This window comes from Giraffa tippelskirchi, chromosome X (genome assembly GCF_054371585.1).
Source record: "Giraffa tippelskirchi isolate mGirTip1 chromosome X, T2T-mGirTip1v1.2.pri, whole genome shotgun sequence".
Lineage (NCBI taxonomy): Eukaryota > Metazoa > Chordata > Mammalia > Artiodactyla > Giraffidae > Giraffa > Giraffa tippelskirchi.
Window position 1 is genome coordinate 113101278 of NC_137289.1, and position 22110 is coordinate 113123387.

At 41.7% G+C, this 22110-nt stretch overlaps 1 protein-coding gene and 1 pseudogene across 6 annotated transcripts in view; one reads left to right on the forward strand and one right to left on the reverse strand.

Annotated features, from left to right (window-relative positions):
* SRPX (sushi repeat containing protein X-linked) overlaps positions 1–22110 on the forward strand; it is a 154180-nt gene that overhangs the window by 86991 nt on the left and 45079 nt on the right. For all 6 annotated transcript variants that reach the window (XM_081565215.1, XM_081565216.1, XM_081565219.1 and 3 more), the window contains 3 exons: positions 3144–3265; positions 3996–4175; positions 5914–6047. In XM_081565215.1, the coding sequence (XP_081421341.1) occupies positions 3144–3265; positions 3996–4175; positions 5914–6047 (436 nt within the window). The remainder of the gene's footprint in view (positions 1–3143; positions 3266–3995; positions 4176–5913; positions 6048–22110) is intronic.
* Positions 12458–21984, reverse strand: LOC145536493 (peptidyl-prolyl cis-trans isomerase D pseudogene; annotated as a pseudogene).

Sequence of the window (22110 nt, forward strand, 5' to 3'; positions counted from 1 at the left end):
TTCTTTATTTTTCTTCACTGTCTGGCATACTACATTCTTCACTTATGTGCCTGTCTCAACTACAGTATGTTTGCAGCCATATCCTTAATGCCCAGAACCATGCCTAGCACAGGGTTGCTGCTTAGTAAATGTTTGTTGAAGGAAAGAAAGGAAGTCAGAAGGAGTGGTGGGGAGAAGGGAGGAAAAGGGACAGAAGGAGGAAGAGGAAGCCAAGTGGTTAATTCATGGAAAGACTCACTGCCATTGTCTGCTAGGCCCCCTACCCAGGCCTTCCTAAGCCACCGCCTCCCTGGGAACCTGCGTCTCCCAGGTGGAGCTCAGTGTCGCCCTCTTGTGCTCTGGGAGTATGTTTTAGGGCAGAACTCCAAAATTTGTTTTTGGCACCTGTTTCTTTCACAACTTTTGATTTTTAATTTTTTAATATATGACCATTAAACACTTAAACCACTTGTAAATAAAAGAGGAGTCCTTCTGCCTTCTTCCCCACCCCAACCCCCTTTTCCAGGACCAACTGCACAAATAGTTTGAAATACATCCCAAAAATCTTTAAAAATGGGTGGTTCCCTTCAGTGAAGTTCAGCCACATGTTGTTCTAATCTAGCAGCTGCGCCTGTGCCCCTGCAGCTATGGATGGGCCCTCATGTTCCCTGGAGGCCACTATTTCATGTCAACATGTTCACATCCATGCCTTAGAGTACACGGTCCTATTAGACCTCCCCACCGAGTTTCCATCTGTGGACAAAGAACACCTCTGACTTACCCCTGGTGAGCCATACAGCAGGGCAAGGCTTTCTAGAATTCTCTCAACCCAGGCTGGGCAAGAGGAAATGTTTCTAAGCCAATATTAGCCATAACAGAACATTTTCTTCTAGTAAGAGTCTCAGTCTTTCACCCATAGGACATTTTGTTTTGACAGCCTGATAATTTTTCCCACCATCTAGCTTAGATCATATTTGTTATGTTTCCTCTTGTAATTCCTCAAAGATAAAGTGTGAGTATTAAATTATTTATTTGCTGTCACATACATATGTCACCCTTTAAGGAGAATCTTTAGGCAATGGGGATTAAAAATATAAATTACAGTTGATATAACCATGTCATGCATCATGCGTATGCGCTCAGTCATGTCCAACTCTTTGTGACCCCATGGACTGTACCCTGCCAGGCTCCTCTGGCCATGGGATTCTCCAGGGAGAATATTGGAGTAGGTTGCCATTTCTTCATCCAGGGAAGATCCTGACCCAGGGATCAAAGCCAGGTCTCCTACATTGGCACAGGCGGGTTCTTTACCACTGAGCCACCTGGGAAGCCTTTGATATCATCAGGGATTGGCTTTTACCAACTGTTGAATCTTTTGGGACCCAGCACAATGCCTGGCCCTGCCCCTAGTCCATAACAGATTCTTAGATTCTCACAACTGTGATTGCTATTGAAATCTGGTATAATACACACACAATATCAGGTCATCAGGTGACTCTAGTTATCTAGCAAGGATATTCACCTTGGCATTTTTGTGGCTAACCTATGTGTTACGGTTAGAAATGTGACGTTTTGAAAGAGCATCTTAGTAACCCGAACCCTCTATTCAGAGCAGCTATTGGCTTCCTAAATTCTACAGCCCAGAGCCATCAGAGGTGTGGAGCAGAACGAGGAGTTCAGATAAGGCTGTCTTTTCCCCTTTTTCAGCTCTTGCTTGGCCTCCTTGCTTCTCTGGCATTTCTCTTCTTTTCCTCATGTCTTTTGCAAGCTTCTGTTCTGTAGTCCCTTTCTGTGGGGGAAAGTTCTAGTGTCAGGTGCTGAGACAAGTGCTTCCTGTGAGCTCCCATATTTACGTCCTATGGACTGTTATTTGCATGTCACACATGAAAGAGAGTCTCCAAAAGGTGAGCGGCCACTCATGTTTGAAGTCTGATTCCTCTCAGGTTTATCTGCTTTTAAATTGTGCTTCCTGATGAGGACCTTAAAGCACCTAAGGGCCAAAGTGACATGTCTGTAATGCTGGGATGTCTGGCACTCTCAGACAGAAGGGAAATTATCTGTTGAAAAACAATTGATCATATTGTACCTACTGATATTCTTATCAGACAACTGAGAAGAAAGATGTGGGAGTCACCCTTGCTCTGTGACCTTGGGTGGGTTCCTTGATCTTTTGGTGGCTCAGTTTCCTCATCTGTGAAATGGGTATAATAAAGCCTACATCATAGGGTTGTTGAGAGGATTAAATAAACTACTGTATATGTATGTGTGTGTGTGTGTGTGTGTGTGTGTGTGTGTGTATAATGTCTAGAGCCATGCCAGACATGTGTAAGGTTTATATACTGGGCTTGCTGGTAGCTCAAAGGTAAAGAATCTGCCTGTAATGCAGGAGACCTGGGTTTGATCCCTGGGTTGGGAAGATCCCCTGGAGGAGGGAATGGCAACCCACTCCAGTATTCTTGCCTGGAGAATCCCCACAGAGAGAGGAGCCTTGCGGGCTACAGTCCATGGGGTCGCAAAGAGTCAGACACGACTGAGTGACTCAGCACACACAGCACAAAGAATAGTAATAGTGATAATAATAATAACTAATAATAAAGATAATAATAACTTGAGTTATTATTATGATCACCATGAAATCACAGTGAATTTGCCTTTTGCTCAGGAAATGTCTCCACCGAGATAGAAAAAGCCAAGAAAGTTCTAGCGCCCCCTGCAGGCCAAAATTGCCAGTGACTGCTGGGACTACCCTCTCAAATGATTTCCCTCAAAGAAAATTCCTTCATCCTCCCAATCCGGCAGCAGTTCAGGTCTCCCTTGGAACAAAGGAAGGAAGACTTGGGCTCTGGGTTCTCAGCGTCTCCTATCCTCTGTTCTACATCCCAACAAGAAAAACCAGTCTGATCTTCCCAGGAACTGGGGACTTCCATTTTCTGGTCTCAAACTGCACTTCCAAAACAGAGTAAAGCTCAGGAAATTCTCTTCTTTGAGAATTAAACTAGTAAAACTGGCCTAATGGCAGTCCCCTGGGGTCTGTATCTTGAACAGAATGGGTGCTCAACAAACACCCATGATGGTCCTCTTTGATCCTTAGGCCATCATGGCCCGATTGTTGTCAGGGCCTACAGCGATCATCTTTGGTGTTTCTGATTTTTTCCCCCTTTAAGTGTTATTCTAAAAGGCCCACCCCCAGGCTCGCATTTTCCAGAAGGAGACCACAAGATCCAGTACACAGTCTATGACAGAGCCGAGAACAAGGGCACTTGCAAATTTCGAGTTAAAGTAAGAGGTAAGATGACTGCTTCTTGGCTTTTTTTTTTCTCTCCTTGTAAGAACAAAGGGAAACAGAGGCTCAAGCTAGAACCTTCTGTGAATGCCCATTGTCAGAGGGAGACTTGCCAGCTCTGGATTTGCCTCTGATCATGAGGCTAGGGGAAGGGTGCCACCTCACTGCCTAAATTTCACAATTCAAATCCGGATAAGGTTGAGTGCTGGCAGATGATTGAGGAGTCCAAGAGAGCAGTAAGCTTGTCTCACATGAGCCCATCGCTGGCTGTCCCAGAACAATAGTATTTAATAACTTTTCCACTCTTGGGCTTCAGTGACCAGCCAAAGCCTCTATAAGTCCTTGTATGAAGGAGGTTAGGAGCCCCTTAGGTAACCCACCGGCTGACTGTGTTCTTGGTGTTCCAGAACCTTTGGGAAAAAAGTTTTTAAGGTTTACTTTGAGCTTCATGGTTTGGGTAGCTAATAACTAGCCATCTTTACTCCTTCCTCTTTTGGGTTCAACCTCCTCATCTAGACCACGGGGAGCTGAATCAGTTCATCTCAGTGGTCTTGTTGGTTTGAACAGTGACCCTCCCAAGGCCCACCCACTGGCAGATAGCCACACCTGCCCCTCCCTACACACCTGCCCAGTGTAGAAGCTGGTGTTTCTGACTCCTCCCCTTCCCTGCTTACTTTGTGGTTGGGGGGGGGCACTCAGTACTGAGCACCCTCTGGGCTTGTGTCCCACACAGTGAGACGCTGCGGCAAGCTCCACGCCCCAGAGAATGGCTACATGAAGTGCTCCAGTGACGGCGATAATTATGGGGCCGTGTGTGAATTCTCCTGCGTTGGAGGCTATGAGCTCCAGGGGAGCTCTGCCCGAGTATGTCAGTCCAACCTGGCCTGGTCTGGCACTGAGCCCACCTGCACAGGTACGAGGGCAGCTCTCTCTCCAGCCAGCAGCAGACCCGGAAGCCCCTTTGGTTCCCATTTCCAGGACAGGGAGGCTTTTGTTCTATATACTTTGAAAGGTTCAGCGCCAGCCATCTTCATCTGTTAGATGAAAACAGTCCTCCAATAATTGGGCAGCCCGTCTTGCCCACTCTCCTCCTTCGCCTCTGCTCATCTTCTGATTTCTCTCGCATGTCCTCTAAGGAGGAAGCTGGAGGTAGGAGCCCAGGGTTCATTATAAATCAGTGGCATTATGAATCAGCAAAGTCTGCACCCTTGGGACATCCTTGGCAGTCCAATGGCTAAGACTCTGCGCTCCCAATACAGGGGGCCAGGGTTCGATCCCTGATCAGGGAACTAGATCCCACATGCCACAATGAGGAGTTGCTTGGCACCACTAAAACCTCGTGCAACCCAAACAAAAAACATCTGTACCCTTGTTCCTCTCTTCAAAGTTAGTACGCTACTGTGTACAGATGATAGAGCCCCTGCTTTGCAACACTAGCTGTAAAGTCCCGCAGATCTTGGGCCTTCGGGATCTTTCCTCTTAATGTCAAATGAGGAAGCAAATACCCTACCTTCTCTGGAGCTGTTGAAAGGATGAAATGAGGTCATCTATTGAACAGTGGAATTGAACAAGGCTTGGCATATGGTCCTGGGGTTGGGAGGATCCCCTGGAGAAGGGAATAGCAACCCACTCTAGTATTCTAGCCTGGATAACAGCAACAATAATGAAACTAAAACTTTTAATACCAGTCAGCTGAAGAACAAAAATTGGGCTGGGTAGCAATCTTAGTGTGACATTTGGACTAGCCAGAAAATTCTGGACTTGGCTTCTATTTCTGTACTCCACTTTTTCTCATTTCTTAGTACTTTCTCATCTTTATGCTTTCCCTTTAATCTTAGCCACTCAGAATTAGCTTAGAGAGAGAGAGATGGAGACACAGATACATACATCAACAGCTAAATGCCTGAGGCTTTTAAATTTCGTTAAAATACAAAGAACATCCATCTTTCCTTCCCTGTCTCATTTCCTGGGGTAGGAGAGGAATGCCCCCCACCTCCAGTGCCCTGCAAACATATCCACATCATAATCCCCAGAACCTGTGAATGTATTACCTTATGTAGCCAAAGGGAATTTGAAGTTGTAAATTAAGGATTTTGAGATGGGGAGAAGCATGTGGATTATCCAGGTGGGCTCAATGGAATCCCAAGTATCCTTAATAAGAGGGAGGTGGAACTGCTCTCAGAGAGGAGTGAGGTTGGAAGCGGCTACCTTGCTGGCTTTGAAGGTGGAGGAAAGGCTAGGAGCCAAGGAATGCAGGCGGCCTCTAGATTCTGGAAAAAGGCAAGGAAACAGATGCTCCCCCAGGGCATGTGGGTTGGGGGCGGTGGGGGAGGGGGCACAGCCCTGCCAACAGCCTTGACTTGACTCCAGTGGAACCCGTTCCAAACTTCGCACTGCCAGAATTGTAAGAGAATGTGTGTTAGGCTACTAGGTTTGTGGTGATGAGTTGACCACAAGCAAGAGGAAACTAACACGTGTCCCCACTCCCCAGGTGAGTGCTCCTTGGGATCACCTCCTGAATAAACTGAAGACTTCTAGTTGAGTCTTTATCTCGGGGTTTACTTCTTACACATGTGTTTCTGTGTCTCATCACAGGCTGTACTGAGCCAGAAGCAGTAGAGGGTTTCTGACCTACCTGTTTCTGATTACAGCCATGAATGTCAATGTCGGCGTGAGAACAGCAGCTGCACTTTTGGATCAGTTTTATGAGAAAAGGAGACTGTTCATTGTGTCCACCCCCACAGCCCGAAACCTCCTCTACCGGCTGCAGCTGGGGATGCTTCAGGTGAGTCCTGGCAGCAGGGCCAAGGCAGGAGGGAGACCTCTGAACAGGAAGGGCCCGGCCATTTCATTAAAAAGCAAAGGCTAGATTCAGTTCTTAATCCATTTCCCGGGAACTTCAGAAACTGACACTTCAGAACTCCCACCATTCATTTTTGGGTCTGGGCTATAACCTGATTAGCATTGACACCCCAGAGCTAACCCAGTCGTTTTCCAAATAATGAGGTTTGTTTGTCTTCACTAATAAGCCTAACTGACATGCTGTCCAGGTTCAGCCAAAGAACAAATTGTCTTTGCTGAACCCGGCCAGGGTATGCCTGGGAGGGAGGCCATCTATCTGTTGTTGACCCAGAAGGCTGACTCAAGAACTGAGAAGAGTCCAGGGGCCCTTAGCCCCACATGCCGCCACAGGGAGCTTCCCCAGCTCCTATAGAGCTCCTCAGAGCAGGGTGAGCATCTTTCAGAAAAGCAGTTCTCTGAACCGTGGTCCATGGACTAGCTGTGTCAGCCTGGGAGCTTGTTATGAATGCAAATTCTCAAGCCCCAACCCAAGACACACTGGATCAGAAACTACCTGTTAGCAAGACCTCCAGTGACTCCTAAGAACTTCAGAGTTAGGGGGTGGCTTTTCTAGGAAATGTGCCCTTCTTAGCTGTGTAAGTTTTGTAGCTACAAAATGAGGCAACCAATGTCTTTTGGGAGGGGAAAAAAAGCCAGAAACTGAAAGGATTGAATTAGAACTTGCTTGATTTTTGTCCTTAAGCATGTTGTCAATAAGATTGGCCAATCTGATTGAAGAGGTGGAATGCTGTGCTGGGTGATAGATGTGGTGTTGCATATTTTGGGAGGAATGTTTCACCCAGGTGGTGCTAGTGGTAAAGAATCCACCTGCCAGTGCAGGAGATGCAAGAGATGTGGGTTCAATCCCTGGGTTGGGAAGATCCCCTGGAAAAGGAAATGGCAACCCACTCCAGCATCCTTGCCTGGAGAATCCCATGGACAGAAGAGTCTGGTGGGCTGTAGTTCATGGGGTCGCAGAGTCGGACACGACTGAGTGCGTGCTTGTGCGCGCGCACACACACACACACACACATGACAGTACACAGAACTAGATGTTCGGAACAATGTTGGTTTAATCAAAGGCTACAATTTAACTTTTCAGCTTTAAGACATTGAATAATAAAACTTTGTTTATTCTCCATGTGTACTTGGACTTCCCATGAACTCTGAAGAGCCATATAAAAAGTTTGGGGCTCCCTTGATAGGAACCTAATTTATCTCGTCTTTACCTCCAATCCCTGCCACCTAACCTCCACTTTGTGTCCTCTTGTCCCAGCTGGGGGCTTACTCTTGAGGTAGCACAAGACCACAACACTCCATCGTGTGGGGAACTGGCCTTGCAGGCTCTATCCCATAACTATACATTTCCCGACCTCTTCTTATTTCCATGGAAAAATAAAAAAGACAAACAATTTGCTTTTTCTCTGTTGGGCAAACTGTGGCATTTGTAAGTAAAATTGTATTGAAGCACAGCCAAGGCTTGCTCATTTGTGCGTTCTTTATGGCTGGTTTAGCATCACAGTGGCACCATGGAATAGTTAGAACAGAGACCAGCCAGCCCCATGGAACCTACAATCTTTACTCTCTGGCCCTGTACACAAAATGTTTGCTGACCCCTGCGCTAGTCTAGCCCACTCCTTCAGGTACTTGCTAAGTTACTAATCAACTAGTTGGTTAAGATACTTGATATCAAGGTATTGCTTTGTGACCTCCCCCTTCCAACATATTTACATTGGCATTTTAAGCAGAGCCTTCAAAGAAAGGTTTGATCGACTTATGTGATTGTTAGAATAATAAAAATGTATATTTCTACCTTTCTTTACACTCTTCTACCACTTCTATCATCCCATACAGAGTTATTTCAGTGGAACTGTAATAAAAACTTGGTGTTCTCATACCTAAGGAGTTTAAACTTTTCTTTCTCCCATTTAGTCATCATTCATCTTAGATTACTTTTTTGTTTCCTTATTGCCACTGCCGCTACTGATGAGACTTCCTGACATGTGGTTGAGCAGGTAGTGGTTCTTGCCAAGGACCATCTCAGAGGACTGGAACATTAGACAAGGGCTCAGAGCCGGGGCAATGGGATGACCCAGAGGGATGGGATGGGGGGTCCAGGAAGGGGAACACATGTAAACCCATGGCTGATTCATGTCAATGTATGGCAAAAACTATTACAATATTGTAAAGTAATTAGCCCCCAACTAAAATAAATAAATTTATTAAAAAAAAATCAGAAAACAAAAAAAATGAGGTATGATGGACATCTAACATACTAGTTTCAGGTGGACAATATAATGACCCAATATTTGTATATATTGCAAAATGATCATAACAGTAGTCCATTTAACATCCATCACCATACATAGTTACTAAAAATGGTTTTCTTGTGATAAGACCTTTCAGGATCCACTCACCTAGCTACTCTCATATATACAATATAGTTTTATTAACTAGAGTCACCAAGCTGTATATTACATCCCATAATTTTTTCATTTTATTACTAGAAATTTGTACTTTTTGACCCCCTTCACCCATTTTGCCCAACCCCCAGCCCCCACTTTCGGAAAACACCAATCTGTTCTCTATATTCATGAGCTCAGTTTGTTTTAGTTCTTTGGGTTTTTCTTTTACGATTCCACATGTAAGAGAGATCATATGATATTTATCTTTTTCTCTTTGACTGACTTAACATAATGCCCTCAAGGTACATCCATGTTGCAAATGGCAAGAGTTCATTCCTTTTTGTGGCAGCAGAGATAGACTTCCCGGGTCTGGTACTGAACTTCTCACATAAAAGGGGCAGCCTCATTCCAGCTGCCAAGTTGTGCTTACTCAGTGAGAATTCCATCTGCTAAGGACCTACAGATCTTTTTTATTTGTGACTTGCCAACTAAATCAAATCAGACAGGAGCAGCCTTTCCAAATGATCAATCAAAAATAAAGTGCACCTTTTTAGCCTGGTATTTCCCTTGGTCTCATTTGTTTTGCATTTCAGTGAACATTTATTGGGGCTTCCCTGGTGGCTCAGTGCTAAAGAATCTGCCTGCCAATGCAGGAGACGTGGTGCGATCCCTGGGTTGGGAAGATCCCCTGGAGAAGGAAATGGCAACCCACTCCAGTATTCTTGCCTGGAGAATCCTATGGACCAAGGAGTCTGGCGAGCTATAGTCCATGGGAGTCACAAGAGTCAGACAACTTAGTGTCTTAGCCTTAGTGACTAAACAACAAGAACAAATATTGTATTTTATATATTACATTTTCTTCATCCATTCATCCATCAAGGGACATTGAGGTTGTTTCCATAGCTTAACTATTGTAAATAATGATGCAGAGACCATGGGGGTGCTTATATCTTTTCAAGTTAGTGTTTTTCTTTGGATAAGTATGCAGAAGTAGAATTGCTGGATCATATGGTAGTTCTATTTTTAATTTTTGTGAGGACCTGCCTTACTGTTTGCCCTAGTGGCTGCACCCATTTACATTCCCACCAACAGTACATCAGTTCAGTTCAGTCACTCAGTCATGTCTGACTCTTTGCGACCCCATGGACTGCAGCATGCCAGGCTTCCCTGTCCATCACCAACTCCCGAAGCTTACTCAAACTCATGTCCATTGAGTCAGTGATGCCATCCAACCATCTCATCCTCTGTCGTCCCCTTCTCCTCCCGCCTTCAATCTTTCCCAGCATCAGAATCTTTTCCAATGAGTCAGTTCTTTGCATCAGGTGGCCAAATTATTGGAGTTTCAGCTTCAGCATCAGTCCTTCCAATGAATATTTTGGACTGATTTCCTTCAGGATGGACTGGTTGGATCTCCTTGCTGTCCAAGGGACTCTCGAGTCTTCTCCAATACCACAGTTCAAAAGCATCAATTCTTCAGTGCTCAGCTTTCTTTATAGTCCAGCTCTCACATCCACACATGACTACTGGAAAAACCAAAGCTTTGACTAGACAGACCTTTGTTGGCAGAGTAATGTCTCTGCTTTTTAACATGCTGTCTAGGTTGGTCATAACTTTTCTTCCAAGGAATAAGTGTCTTTTAATTTCATGGCTGCAGTCACTATCTTAGGTGATTTTGGAGCCCCCCAAAATGAAGTCTGTCACTGTTTCCATTGTTTCCCCATCTATTTGCCATGAAGTGATGGGACCAGATATCATGATCTTAGTTTTCTGAACGTCGAGTTTTAAGCCAACTTTTTCACTCTCCTCTTTCACTTTCATCAAGAGGCTCTTTAGTTCTTCTTCACTTTCTGCCATATGGGTGGTGTCATCTGCATATCTGAGGTTATTGATATTTCTCCCAGCAGTCTTGATTCCAGCTTGTGCTTCCTCCAGACCAGCATTTCTCATGATGTACTCTGCGTATGTTAAGTAAGCAGGGTGACAATATACAGCCTTGACATACACCTTTCCCGATTTGGAACCTGTCTGTTGTTCCATGTCCAGTTCTAACTGTTTTTTCCTGACCTGCATACAGATTTCTCAGGAGGCAGTTCAGATGGTCTGGTATTCCCATCTCTTGAAGAATTTTCCACAGTTTATTGTGATCCACACCGTCAAAGGCTTTGGCATAGTCAATAAAGCAGAAGTAGATGTTTTTCTGGAACTCTCTTGCTTTTTCAATAATCAAACGGATTTTGGCAATTTGATCACTGGTTCCTCTGTCTTTTCTAAATCCAGCTCGAACATCTGGAAGTTCACATACTGTTGAAGCCTGGCTTGGAGAATTTTGAGCATTACTTTGCTAGTGTGTGAGATGAATGCAATATTGCGGTAGTTTGAGAATTTTCTTGGGCATTGCCTTTCTTTGAAATTGTAATGAAAACTGACCTTTTCCAGTCCTGTGGCCACTACTGAGTTTTCCAAATTTGCTGGTATATTGAGTGAAGCACTTTCACAGCATCATCTTCTAGGATTTGAAATAGCTCAACTGGAATTCTATCACCTCCACTAGCTTTGTTTTTTAGTGATGGTTCCTAAGGCCCACTTGACTTCACATTCCAGGATGTCTGGCTCTAGGTGAGTGATCATACCATCGTGATTATCAGTACATAAGCTTTCCCTTTTCTGTATGTCCTCAACAGCATTTGTTACGTGTCTTTTTCTTTCCCCCTTTTGTAGCGCTGGTTTATTAAGAGTGAATCCCTATTAGTATTTGTACTGTGTCAGTAGTCATGTATGGATGTGAGAGCTGGACTATAAAGAAAGCTGAGCACCGAAGAATTGATGCTTTTAAACTGTGGTGTTGGAGAAGACTCTTGAGAGTCCCTTGGACAACAAGGAGATCCAACCAGTCCATCCTAAAGGAAATCAGTCCAAAATATTCATTGGAAGACTGATGCTGAAGCTGAAACTCCAATACTTTGGCCACCTGATGCAAAGAACTGACTCACTGGGAAAGACTCTGATGCTGGGAAAGATTGAAGGTGGGAGGAGAAGGGGATGACAGGATGAGATGGCTGGATGGCATCACTGACTCAATGGACATGAGTTTGAATAGGCTCTGGGAATTGGTGCTGGACAGGGAGGCCTGGCGTGCTGCAGTCCACGGGGTCGCCAAGAGTCGGACATGACTCTGTAACTGAACTGAAACAATGGGGAATTGAAGCATCAAAGCAAACACATTAAGGATCATACATAATAGATAAAACCCTTAAATTTTCTTATTCCCTGTATTATTATTCCCCTTCTTATTTATTTGCTTAAGTAATTCAATGCATACTGATAGCTTAAGGTTAAAGGTGTCGTATTCGTGATCTCTGAAGAAGATTTAGCTTTGGGACCAGGGACCAGGCTTGATCACTCAAGAGCTTTCATGTAGCAGAGTTTTATTAAAGTATGGAAAGAGACAGAGAAAGCTTCTGACATAGACATCAGAGCGGAACAGAGAGTGCCCCCCTTGCTCGTCTTAGCAAGGGAGTTATATACTTTTTTAATTGGTTATTCTAGTAAATCAAAAGAATGTCTCAAGGTTGTAAAGGTCTTAACAGACCCACTCCAGCAATATACATTTTAAGATAACAGGATGAGAACTAACAATAGAAAGATTTTACCAGAGCTGCTCTCATAATATACATTTTAAAATGACAGGATTAATCAGAAGGTTCTCAAAAGGGAGAAACATGTCCTCAATCAGGATACATTGTTATATAATCATTGGTACAGAGTTTAAGGGAAAACATATCCTTGAGCAAGATGAGTTGTTTTGTTGTGGAATCATCTGCTCTGGGCTTACAGAAAAAAACCCTTTGTCCTTTTCTCCTCCTTGAGAACTCCAGACCCCTTTCTCCTCCTACCTAGGAACTAATTCTCTCAATACTTAACCAAACTGAATTCCTTATGAAACATTTCTCTATAGACTGCAGAGCAGCCTATTTTTCTGTGCCTTTATCTTTTGTTAGACTTCCAGCAATTCTGCCTGAATAGCTCTATCTTCTGGTGCCATCTCCTGGGCTTTCTTAAGGTCAGTCAATGCTTGATCATATTATTTGAATCCTGGCCACCCTTGGGCTCTATGGTACAGTGCCTTGGTGTTTGCCAAGTCTGCTTCAAGGACCTCCAAGCAACTGTCTACCACTCCCTACCAATCAGACATTTTCAGTGGACATCTTCAGTTTGCAAGCTTCAATATTCAGCACATAGCTTAAAGCAGCAGGCTGCAGCTTTGATCCACGGGCTTTCTCAGTTGCAAACTTCGAGCCTTCCACATCCCTTAAAACTTTAGTGTATTTTTTTTAATGTCCATCTCTCAGTTCTGGGTTTTGAATAAAGAATTTCCAATGTTTTTTAAGTCTTCTGTTACTGATTAAACTTCATCCACATCTTTTAAATCTACATCTTCATCCTCAGAAATCTCAATGACTGTCACCAGAACTATCTTGGGGGAATATTCCCTAATCATCCCTTTCCTTCAGTTCTCTGCATTCTGCAATAATGCACAATTTGGCATTTTTTTCACCTTTCATCTCCACAGTTTCCCAAATCCTTGCCACACCCATTCCTTTCATCACCTGCCCAAACACCACGTGTTTCCCATGAGTGAGTAGTCAGAACTGTCATGATGAACTGAGAATTGCTTGTCTTGCAACCTGCATTTGCCAGGCTCAGTAATTCCCCCTTATTATGCTGATAATGGAAGTTTTCATCTTCAAATTTTTCATCATAAATATTTTCTCCACCTGTCCCATTCTAACTGGAGAAGTCTCCACCCTGAATCATAAATTTCTTGATTTGATGAAAAGAGCATCCTTCCAAATAGAAAGGGCATCCTTTCAACTTCACCACTTCCCTGGTGGCTCAGACGGTAAAGCATCTGCCTACAATCCAGAAGACCCAGGTTCAATCCCTGGGTCGGGAAGATCCCCTGGAGAAGGAAATGGCAACACACTCCAGTACTCTTGCTTGGAAAATCCCATGGATGGAGGAGCCTGGTGGGCTACAGTCCATGGGGTCACAAAGAGTCGGACACGACTGAGCGACTTTTTTTTTTTTTTCAAATAGAAAGTTTTCCCAGTAGTGAGTCCAATGCCTGTTTTCTCCTGTACCTGACTGCTAAGTCACTTCACTCATGTCCAACTCTTTGCGACCCCATGGACTGTAGCCCACCAGGCTCCTCTGTCCATGGGTTTTTCCAGGCAAGATTACTGAAGTAATCTTGAAGCTGCCATTTCCTTCTCCAGGGGAATCTTCCTGACCCAGGGATTGAACTTGCATCTCTTATGTCTCCTGCATTGGCAGGAGTTCTTTACCACTACCACCACCTGGGTTAGCATTCTGTATACAATTCTTCTGTATGCAATGCATGAAAAATTTCTGCAGTTTTGGGCATAATATCTGCAAGCAATTTCAAGGCAATTAGACCATCTTGCTCCCCTGCAATATCCAGATTGAAGAAGACTAGAGGGTTACTGGGGTTGGAGTGCTTAGCTGGGGTGAGGAGGAGCCGAGTGCAACATTGTGGCCCAAAGACACCATTTGCAAGTGACTCAGCACTGCATGGCCACAGCACAGCACGCTGCATCCACGTAGACTAGCTGTGCTGTTATGTGTCTCTTTAATGATGGCCCTTCTAATAGGCATTTGGTATTGTCTTATGATTTTGATATGCTTTTTAATGACTAGTGATATTGAGCATCTTTTCATGTATCTGTTGGCCTTTCATATGTTTTCTTTGGAGAAATGTCTGTTCAGGCCTTTTGACCATTTTAGAATTGAGTTCTTTATTTGCTGTTGAGTTAGATGAGTTCTTTAGAGATTCTGGACAGTAATCCCTTATCAGATAAATGGCTTGCAAGTGTTTTTTGTTCCCATTTTGTAGGTTGTCTTTATACTTGTTGATAGTTTCTCTTACTGTGCAGAAGCGTCTTAGTTTCATGTAATCCCACTTGTTTGTTGTTTTTTTTTTTTTCCATTTTGTTGCCAGTGCTTAAGGTGTCATATCCAAAAATCACTGCCAAGAGCTATATCAAGGAGCTCTTTTTCCTGTTTTTTCATCCATGAATTTCATAGTTTCATATCTTCTATTTAAGTCTCTAATCCATTTTAAGTTCATTTTTGTAAGTTGTATAACCCAAGGTGTTAGTTTCATTTTTTACGTGTGAATATCCAGTTTCTTCAGCACTATTTGTTAAAAAGACTGACTTTTCTCTATTGAGTATTCTTGGCTCTTTTGTCAAATACAAGTTGACTATGTATCCTTGAGTTTATTTCTGGGCTCCCAATTCTGTCCCATTTGATTTGTGGGTGGGGGGGGGATCTGTTTTTATGCCAGTACTATACTGTTTGAATTACCATAGCTTTATACTATAGCTTGAAATCAGAAAATGTGATGCCTCCTGCGTTGTTCTATTCTCTGAGGATTGCTTGGCTATTTAGGGGTCTTTTGTACTTCTATACAAACTTCAGGATTGTTCTTTCCTCCCCTACTTATGTAAAAATGCTATTATGCTATTCGATTCTTTCAGCTTTCTATCATTGAGTATGGTGTTAGCTGTAGGCTAGTCATATATGACCTTTATTATGTTTAGGTACTTTCTTTCTATACCAAAAACTTTTGTTAAAACTCATGAACATAAGTTGAATTTTGTCAAATGCTTTTTCTCCATCTATTGGGGTGATATTTTCATACTATTAATCTGATATATCACATTGATTTTGTGTCTGTTGAGCCATCCTGCATTCTAGGTGAAATTACACTTGGTCATGCTGAGTTATCCTTGTAATGTGCTACTGAATTCAGTTTGATAGTGTTTTGAGAAATTTTGTATCCATATTAATCAGGGATATTGATTTGTATTTTTCTGATAATATCTTTTTCTGGGTTTGCTATCAGGGTAATGCTGACCTCATAAAATGAGTTTGGAAATGTTTCTTCCTTTTTTACTTTTTTTTTGGAAGGGTTTGAAGGTTACTGTCAATTCTTTACAAACATTCTTTAAATGTTTGGTAACATTCATTAGTGAAGCTATCTGGTCCTGGGCTTTACTTCATTGGGAGATTTTTAACTTTTTTTTATTATTTTATTGATTTAATCTCCTTACTAGTAATTGATCTATTGAGACTTTTCATTCCTTCATGATTCACTCTTGATTGTTTTTATGTTTCTAAGAATTTTTCTACTTCTACTTCTAGGTTGTCAAATTATTGGCATAGAGCTATTTGTAATAGCCTTTGTATTTCTGTTGTATCAGTTGTAATGTCTCCTTTGACATTTACAATTTTGTCGATTTAGTTTTTTCCTTAGTTTAACTAAAGGAGTGTCAATTTTGTTTATCTTTCAAAGAACCAGCTCTTAGTTTGGTTAATCTTTTCTACTGGTTTTCTGTTCTCAATTTCATTTATTTCTGCCCTAATCTTTATTTCTTTCCCTCTGCTAATTATGGGCTCAGTTTCTTTTTTTAGCACCTTAAGGCATAATTAGATTGTTAATTTGGGAAATTTCTTGCTTTTTAATGTTGATTTTTATTGTTGTGCCGTTAAGTTTTCATATGTTGCCTCCATTTTTATGTCAAGATACTTTATTTCCCTTTTAATTTCTTCCTGATCCATATGTTATTCAGGAGAGTGTTGTTTAATTTCCATGTATTCATGAATTTTCAGTTTCCTCTTGTTATTGATTTCTTATTTTGTACCATTGTGGTCAGAGAAGATACTTGGTATAATTTCAGTCTTCTTAAATTTTCTAAGACTTGTTTATTTAGTGGCCTAACATATGGTCTGGAGAAGGAAATGGCAACCCACTCCAGTATTCTTGCCTGGAGAATCCTGTGGATGGAGGAGCCTGGTGGGCTGCTGTCCATGGGGTCACACAGAGTCGGACATGACTGAAGCGACTTAGCAGCAGCAGCAGCCGCAGCAACAATATATGGTCTGTTCTAGATGTTTCATGTGCACTTGAGAAGAATGTGTATTCTGCTGATGTTGGATAGACTATTCTGTGTATGTTTGTTTGGTATATTTGGTCTATGCGTGCTAACTCGCTTCAGTCATGTCTCACTCTTTGCGAACCTATGGCTATAGCCTGCCAGGATCTCTGTCCATGGGATTCTCCAGGCAAGAATACTGGAGTGGGTTGCCATGCCCTCTTCCAGGGGATCTTCCTGACCAGGCATCAAACCCATGTCTCTTATGTCTCCTGCATTGGCAGATGAGTTCTTTACCACTAGTGCCACCTGGGAAGCCCCTTTTGGTCTATAGAGTTGTTCAAATTTGCTGTTTCTTTATTGATTCTGTCTAGATGATCTATCCATTGTTGAGAGTGGAGTATTAAAGTCCTGTTTATTTCTCCTTTAAGGTCTATCAGTTTTTGCTTTATGAATTTCAGTTTTACAATGTTGGGCACATAAATATGATCATTATAACTTTTTGATGTATTGATTCTATCATCATTATAGACTGACCTTCTTTGTTTCCTTTTACCATTTTTAAAATTAAAGCCTATTTTGTCTGACAAAACTACTCCTGACTTTTTTGGGTTGTTTGCTTAAAATATGTTTCCATCCCTTTACATTGCCTTTGTATGTCTTGAAGGCCAAAATGATTCTTGCAATGAGCATATCATTGGATCTTTTATAAAAATCCATTTAGCCATTTGGTTTCTCATTTGGAGAACTGGATCCATTTACATTTAAAGGTATTATTGATAAATAAGAAGTTACTGCAATTTTATTAATTGTTTCCTGGTTGTTTTATAGATCAGCTGTTTCTTCTTTTATTGTGTTTTGATGTTGTGTGGTATTAGTATGCTTTGACTTTATCATACTTTTTTGTAATTCAGGTTTTTCCCTTCTTGTTACCATATGAGCATGCGTTTTGAGTCACTTCAGTCACGTCCGATTCTTTGACCCTATGGACCATAGCCCATCAGGCTCCTCTGTCCATGGGATTCTCCAGGCAAAAATACTGGAGTGGGTTCCATGCCCTCCTTTAGGGGATCTTCCCAACCCAGGGATCGAACCCACATCTCTTATGTCTCCTTCATTGGCAGGCAGGTTCTTTACCACTAACACCACCTGGGAAGCTGTTACCATGAGGCTTACATTAAAAAAAACCTTTAAATTATAACACACTATTTTAAACTAATACCAACTTAATTTCAATCAAGTCCTAAGCTTTATACTTCAAATTCTATTCCCTTCCCATTTTAGGTTATTGATGTTTCAATTTACATAGTTTTTAATATTGTATACTTCATAACTTTAATATTGTATACCTCAGATTATTGTAATTTTAGTTATTTTTACCATGTTAGGTATTTTTTAACTAAGTTTCTATATCTTTAAAAATTGTTTTATATTGGATTATAACATTGTTGATTAACAATGTTAGTTTCAGTTGTACAGCAAAGTAAGTCAGTTATATATATATACATATACATGTATCTATTCTTTTTCAAATTCTTTTCCCACTTAGGTTATTACAGAAAATTGAGCAGAGTTCCCTGTGCTATACAGTAGGTCCTTGTTGATTATATATTTTAAATATAGCAGTGTGTACCTGTCAAACCCCCACTTTCTCCCCTCCCCACCCTTCACCCTGATAACCATAAGTTCATTCTCTGAGTCTGCTTCTGCTTTGTATATTAAGTTCATTTGTGTCATTTTTTAAGATTCTGCATATGAGTGATGTCATATATTTGTCTTTCTCTTTCTGACTTACTATGATAAACTCCAGGTCCATCCATGTTTCTGCAAATGGCATTATTTCATTCTTTTTATGCCTGAATAATATTCCATTGTATATATGTACCACATCTTCTTTATACATTCATCATTGCACATTTAGGTTACTTCCATGTCTTGGATATTGTAGACAGTGTTGTAATGAACATTGTGGTGTGTGTATCCTTTTGAACCATATTTTTCTTTGGATGTATGCCCAGGAGTATCACTATTTTTAGTTTTTTAAGAAACCTCCACACTGTTCTCTATAATCCCTGTACCAATTTAAATTCCCACCAACAGCGTAGGAAGGTTCCATTTTCTCTACACTCTCTCTAGCATTTATTATTTGTAGACTTTTTATTCCTAGATTTTTTTTAAGAGCCTCCATACAGTCCTCCATAGTGGCTGTATCAATTTACATTCCCACCAACAGTACAAGAGCATTCCCTTTTTTTCCACATCTTCTCTAGCATTTATTGTTTGTAGATTTTTTTATGACAGCCATTCTGATCAGTGTGAGGTGATACCTCATTGTAGTTTTGATTTGCATTTTTATAGTAATAAGCAGTGTTGAGCATCTTGTCATGTGTTTATTGACCATCTGTATGTCTTCTTTGGAGAAATGTCTGTTTAGGTCTTCTGCCCATTTTTTTGATTGTGTTGTTTGTTTTTTCTATATTAAGTTGTATGAACTGTTTGCTATTTTGAATATTAACTCCTTGTCAATTGGCCTTGTTTGCAAATATTTTCTCCCATTCTGTAGGTTGTCTTTTCATTTTGCTGGTGTTTTCCTTTGCTGCACAAAAGCTTATAAATTGGATTAGGTTCCATTTGTTTATTTTTGCTTTTATTTCTTTTGCCTTGGGAGACTGATCTAAGAAAACATTGCTATGATCTATGTTGAAGAGGGTGCACTTGAGAAGAATGTGTATCCTGCTGCTTTTGGATGAAATGCTATATGAATATAAATTCCGTCTGGTCTAATGTGTCATTTAAGGCCTGGGTTTCCTTATTGATTTTCTGTCTGGATAATCTATCCATTGATGAAAATGGGGTGTGAAAGTCCCTCACTATTATTGTATTACTGTCAATTTCTCCTTTTATGTCTATTAGTATTTGCCTTATATATTGAGGTGCTCTCTATCTGTGCATCCATTCTTTTTCTGAGGTCTTGGATCATCTTTACCATCATTACTCTGAATTGTTTTTCAGGCAGATTGCCTATCTCCATTTCACTTATTTGTCCTTCTGGAGTTTTATCTTGTTCCTTCGTCTGGGACATATACCTCTGCTGTCTCATTTTGTCTAGTTTTCTGATTGCAGTTTCCACTCTGCAGGCTACAGGCTGTAGTTCTTCTTGCTTCTGTCTGTCTGCTTATGAATGAGGCAGTCTAAGAGGCTTGTGCAGGCTTCCTGGTGGGAGGGATTAGTTCCTGCCCACTGGTAGGTAGAACTGGGTCTTGTCCATCTCCTAGGCAGGGTCATATCCATCTCCTGGGCAAGGTCGTGTCAAGGGGTGTGTTTAGTAGGCAGCTGTGTGCTCAGGATGACTTAAAACTGTCTCACGAGTGGGGCTGTTTTCCTGTCCTGTTGGTTGTTTAGCTTGAGGCATCTCAGCACTGGAGCCTACAGGCTTTTGGGTGGGTCCAGGTCTTGATGAGAAAATGGTGGCCTCCAGCAGGGCTCATGCTGATGTGTATTCCTGAGAACTACTGCTGTGATTGTCTGTCCCAACAGTGAGCCACAGCTGCCTCCCCTAACCTCTGCAGGTGACCCTCCAATACTAGCAGGTAGGTCTGGCCCAGTCTCTTATGAGGTCACTGATTTCTTTTCCCTGGTTCCTGGTGTGCTGAAGACCTTGTGTGTGCCCTCCAAAGTGGAGTTTCTGTTTTCCCCAGTCCTATGAAATTCCTGTGATTAAACCCCACTGCCTTCAAAGCTAGAGGATTTGGAGGCTCCTCTTCCTGTTGCCAGACCCCCTAGCTGGGGAGCCTGATGTGGGGCTCAGAACTTCCACTCCTATGTACAACTTCTGTGGTGTAATTATTTTCCAGTTTGTGGCCTGCCCACCTGATGGCCTGGAGTTGATTTAATCACTTTTGCGCCCCCTCCTACCATCTTGTTGTAGCTCCTTCTTTGTCTTTGGATGTAGGGTATCTTTTTTGATAGGTTCTAGCATTTTTTGTTGGTTGTTCAGAGGTTAGTTATTCTGGTGGTTTCATCAGAAGAGGTGAGCTCACACCCTTCTACTCCGCCACCTTGTCTCTGTCTACCATGGTTGTTTTTTAACTTTTAAATTAGAGCTGTAAATGAATTACATACCACTATTACCATATTACAGAACCCAACTTAGACTAAGTTTCCCCCTTTCCAGTGAGTTTTACACTGCCTTATTATGTTCTTATGATGTTAGTTATTGTCTTTTTATAGTTATTCCTCAGTGCTTGCAGGGGATAGGTTGCAAGACTCACTGTGGACCCCAAAATCTGTGGATGCTTACATCCCATTGTCAGTGCTCTGTATCTATGGGTTCCATATACATTGATCTTCTGGTTCTACACATTGTATGTGGTCCATGGTTAGTTGAATTTGTGGATCTGTAACTTGTGGATATGGAAGGCTGACTGTACTTCCACTCAAAGAAGTCTTGTAAAGCAGATCTAATGGTGATGAACTCTCTCAGCTTTTGTTTTTTCAGAAAAGTATTTGTCTCTCTTTCATTTCTGAAGGGGAGCTTTACTGGATATGGAATTTCTAGAGTTGACAGTTTTTCCTCCCAATATTTTGAATATGTCATACCATTCTCTTCTGGTCTGAAAAATTTCCATTATTAAACCACTGGTAGTCTTATGGAGGTTCCCTTGTATGTAACTTCTCTCTTTTCTCTTGTTGCTTTAAAAATTCTTTGTTTTTGTCTTTTGACAGTTTAATTATAATATGTCCTGGTGTAGCCTGTTTGGGTTCAATCTATTTGGCATCCTTTGGGCTTTTTGGAACTAGATGTCTAGTTCTCTCCCAAGGATTGGGAAGTTTTCAGCCATTATTTACTGAAATACACTTTTTGTCCCTTTCCTCCTTCTAGAATTCCCAGAATGCAAATATTTTTCATTGTGTCCTATAAGTCCCTTAGGCTCTCTTCAATCTTTTTCATTCTTTTTCCTTTTTGTTCCTCTGACTGGATAATTTCAAATGATCTGTTTCCCAGGTTTCTTATTCTTCTGCATAGTTGAGTCTGCTTTTGAGGCTCTCTATTGAATTCTTCAGTTATTTTATTATTCAGCTGTATGATTTTTTTGTGTGTGGTTTATATTTCTTTGTCGAACTCCTGATCATTTTTCTAATTTCATTTAGTTGTCTGTTCTTACAGCTCACAAAACCTCTTTAAGAGAATTATTCTGAATTCTTTGAAAGTTCATAGCTCTCCAGTTTCTTAGGGTCAGTTATTGGCCCTTTATTAATTACATTTGGTGGCATCAGACATACTTGCTTTTTCATGATCCTTGCTTCTTTTTATTGGTATCTGTTCCTTTGAGTAAGTGATCTCCTTTTCCAGACAGTTCAGGTTTACTTTGGCAGAGACAATTCTTCACCAGTCAGCTCTCTTAGGTTTCTGGACATATCTGCTGGTAACGTCCTTGGGAAGGTGGGGCTTGCTACTAGAGTCTGTTTGGCTGAAGCATCTGTTCGAGCTCTGAGGTTGGTGGTGGGGGTGTGCCATTGACTGAGAACAGCTGGGTAGGTCTGCCATCTTGGTTCCCTGCCCAAATGCAGCTGAAGGATGTGCTTCATGAATTCTAGATTCTCCTCAGGCTTACTAGATGCTTTAGACTGGGTAATATGCCCA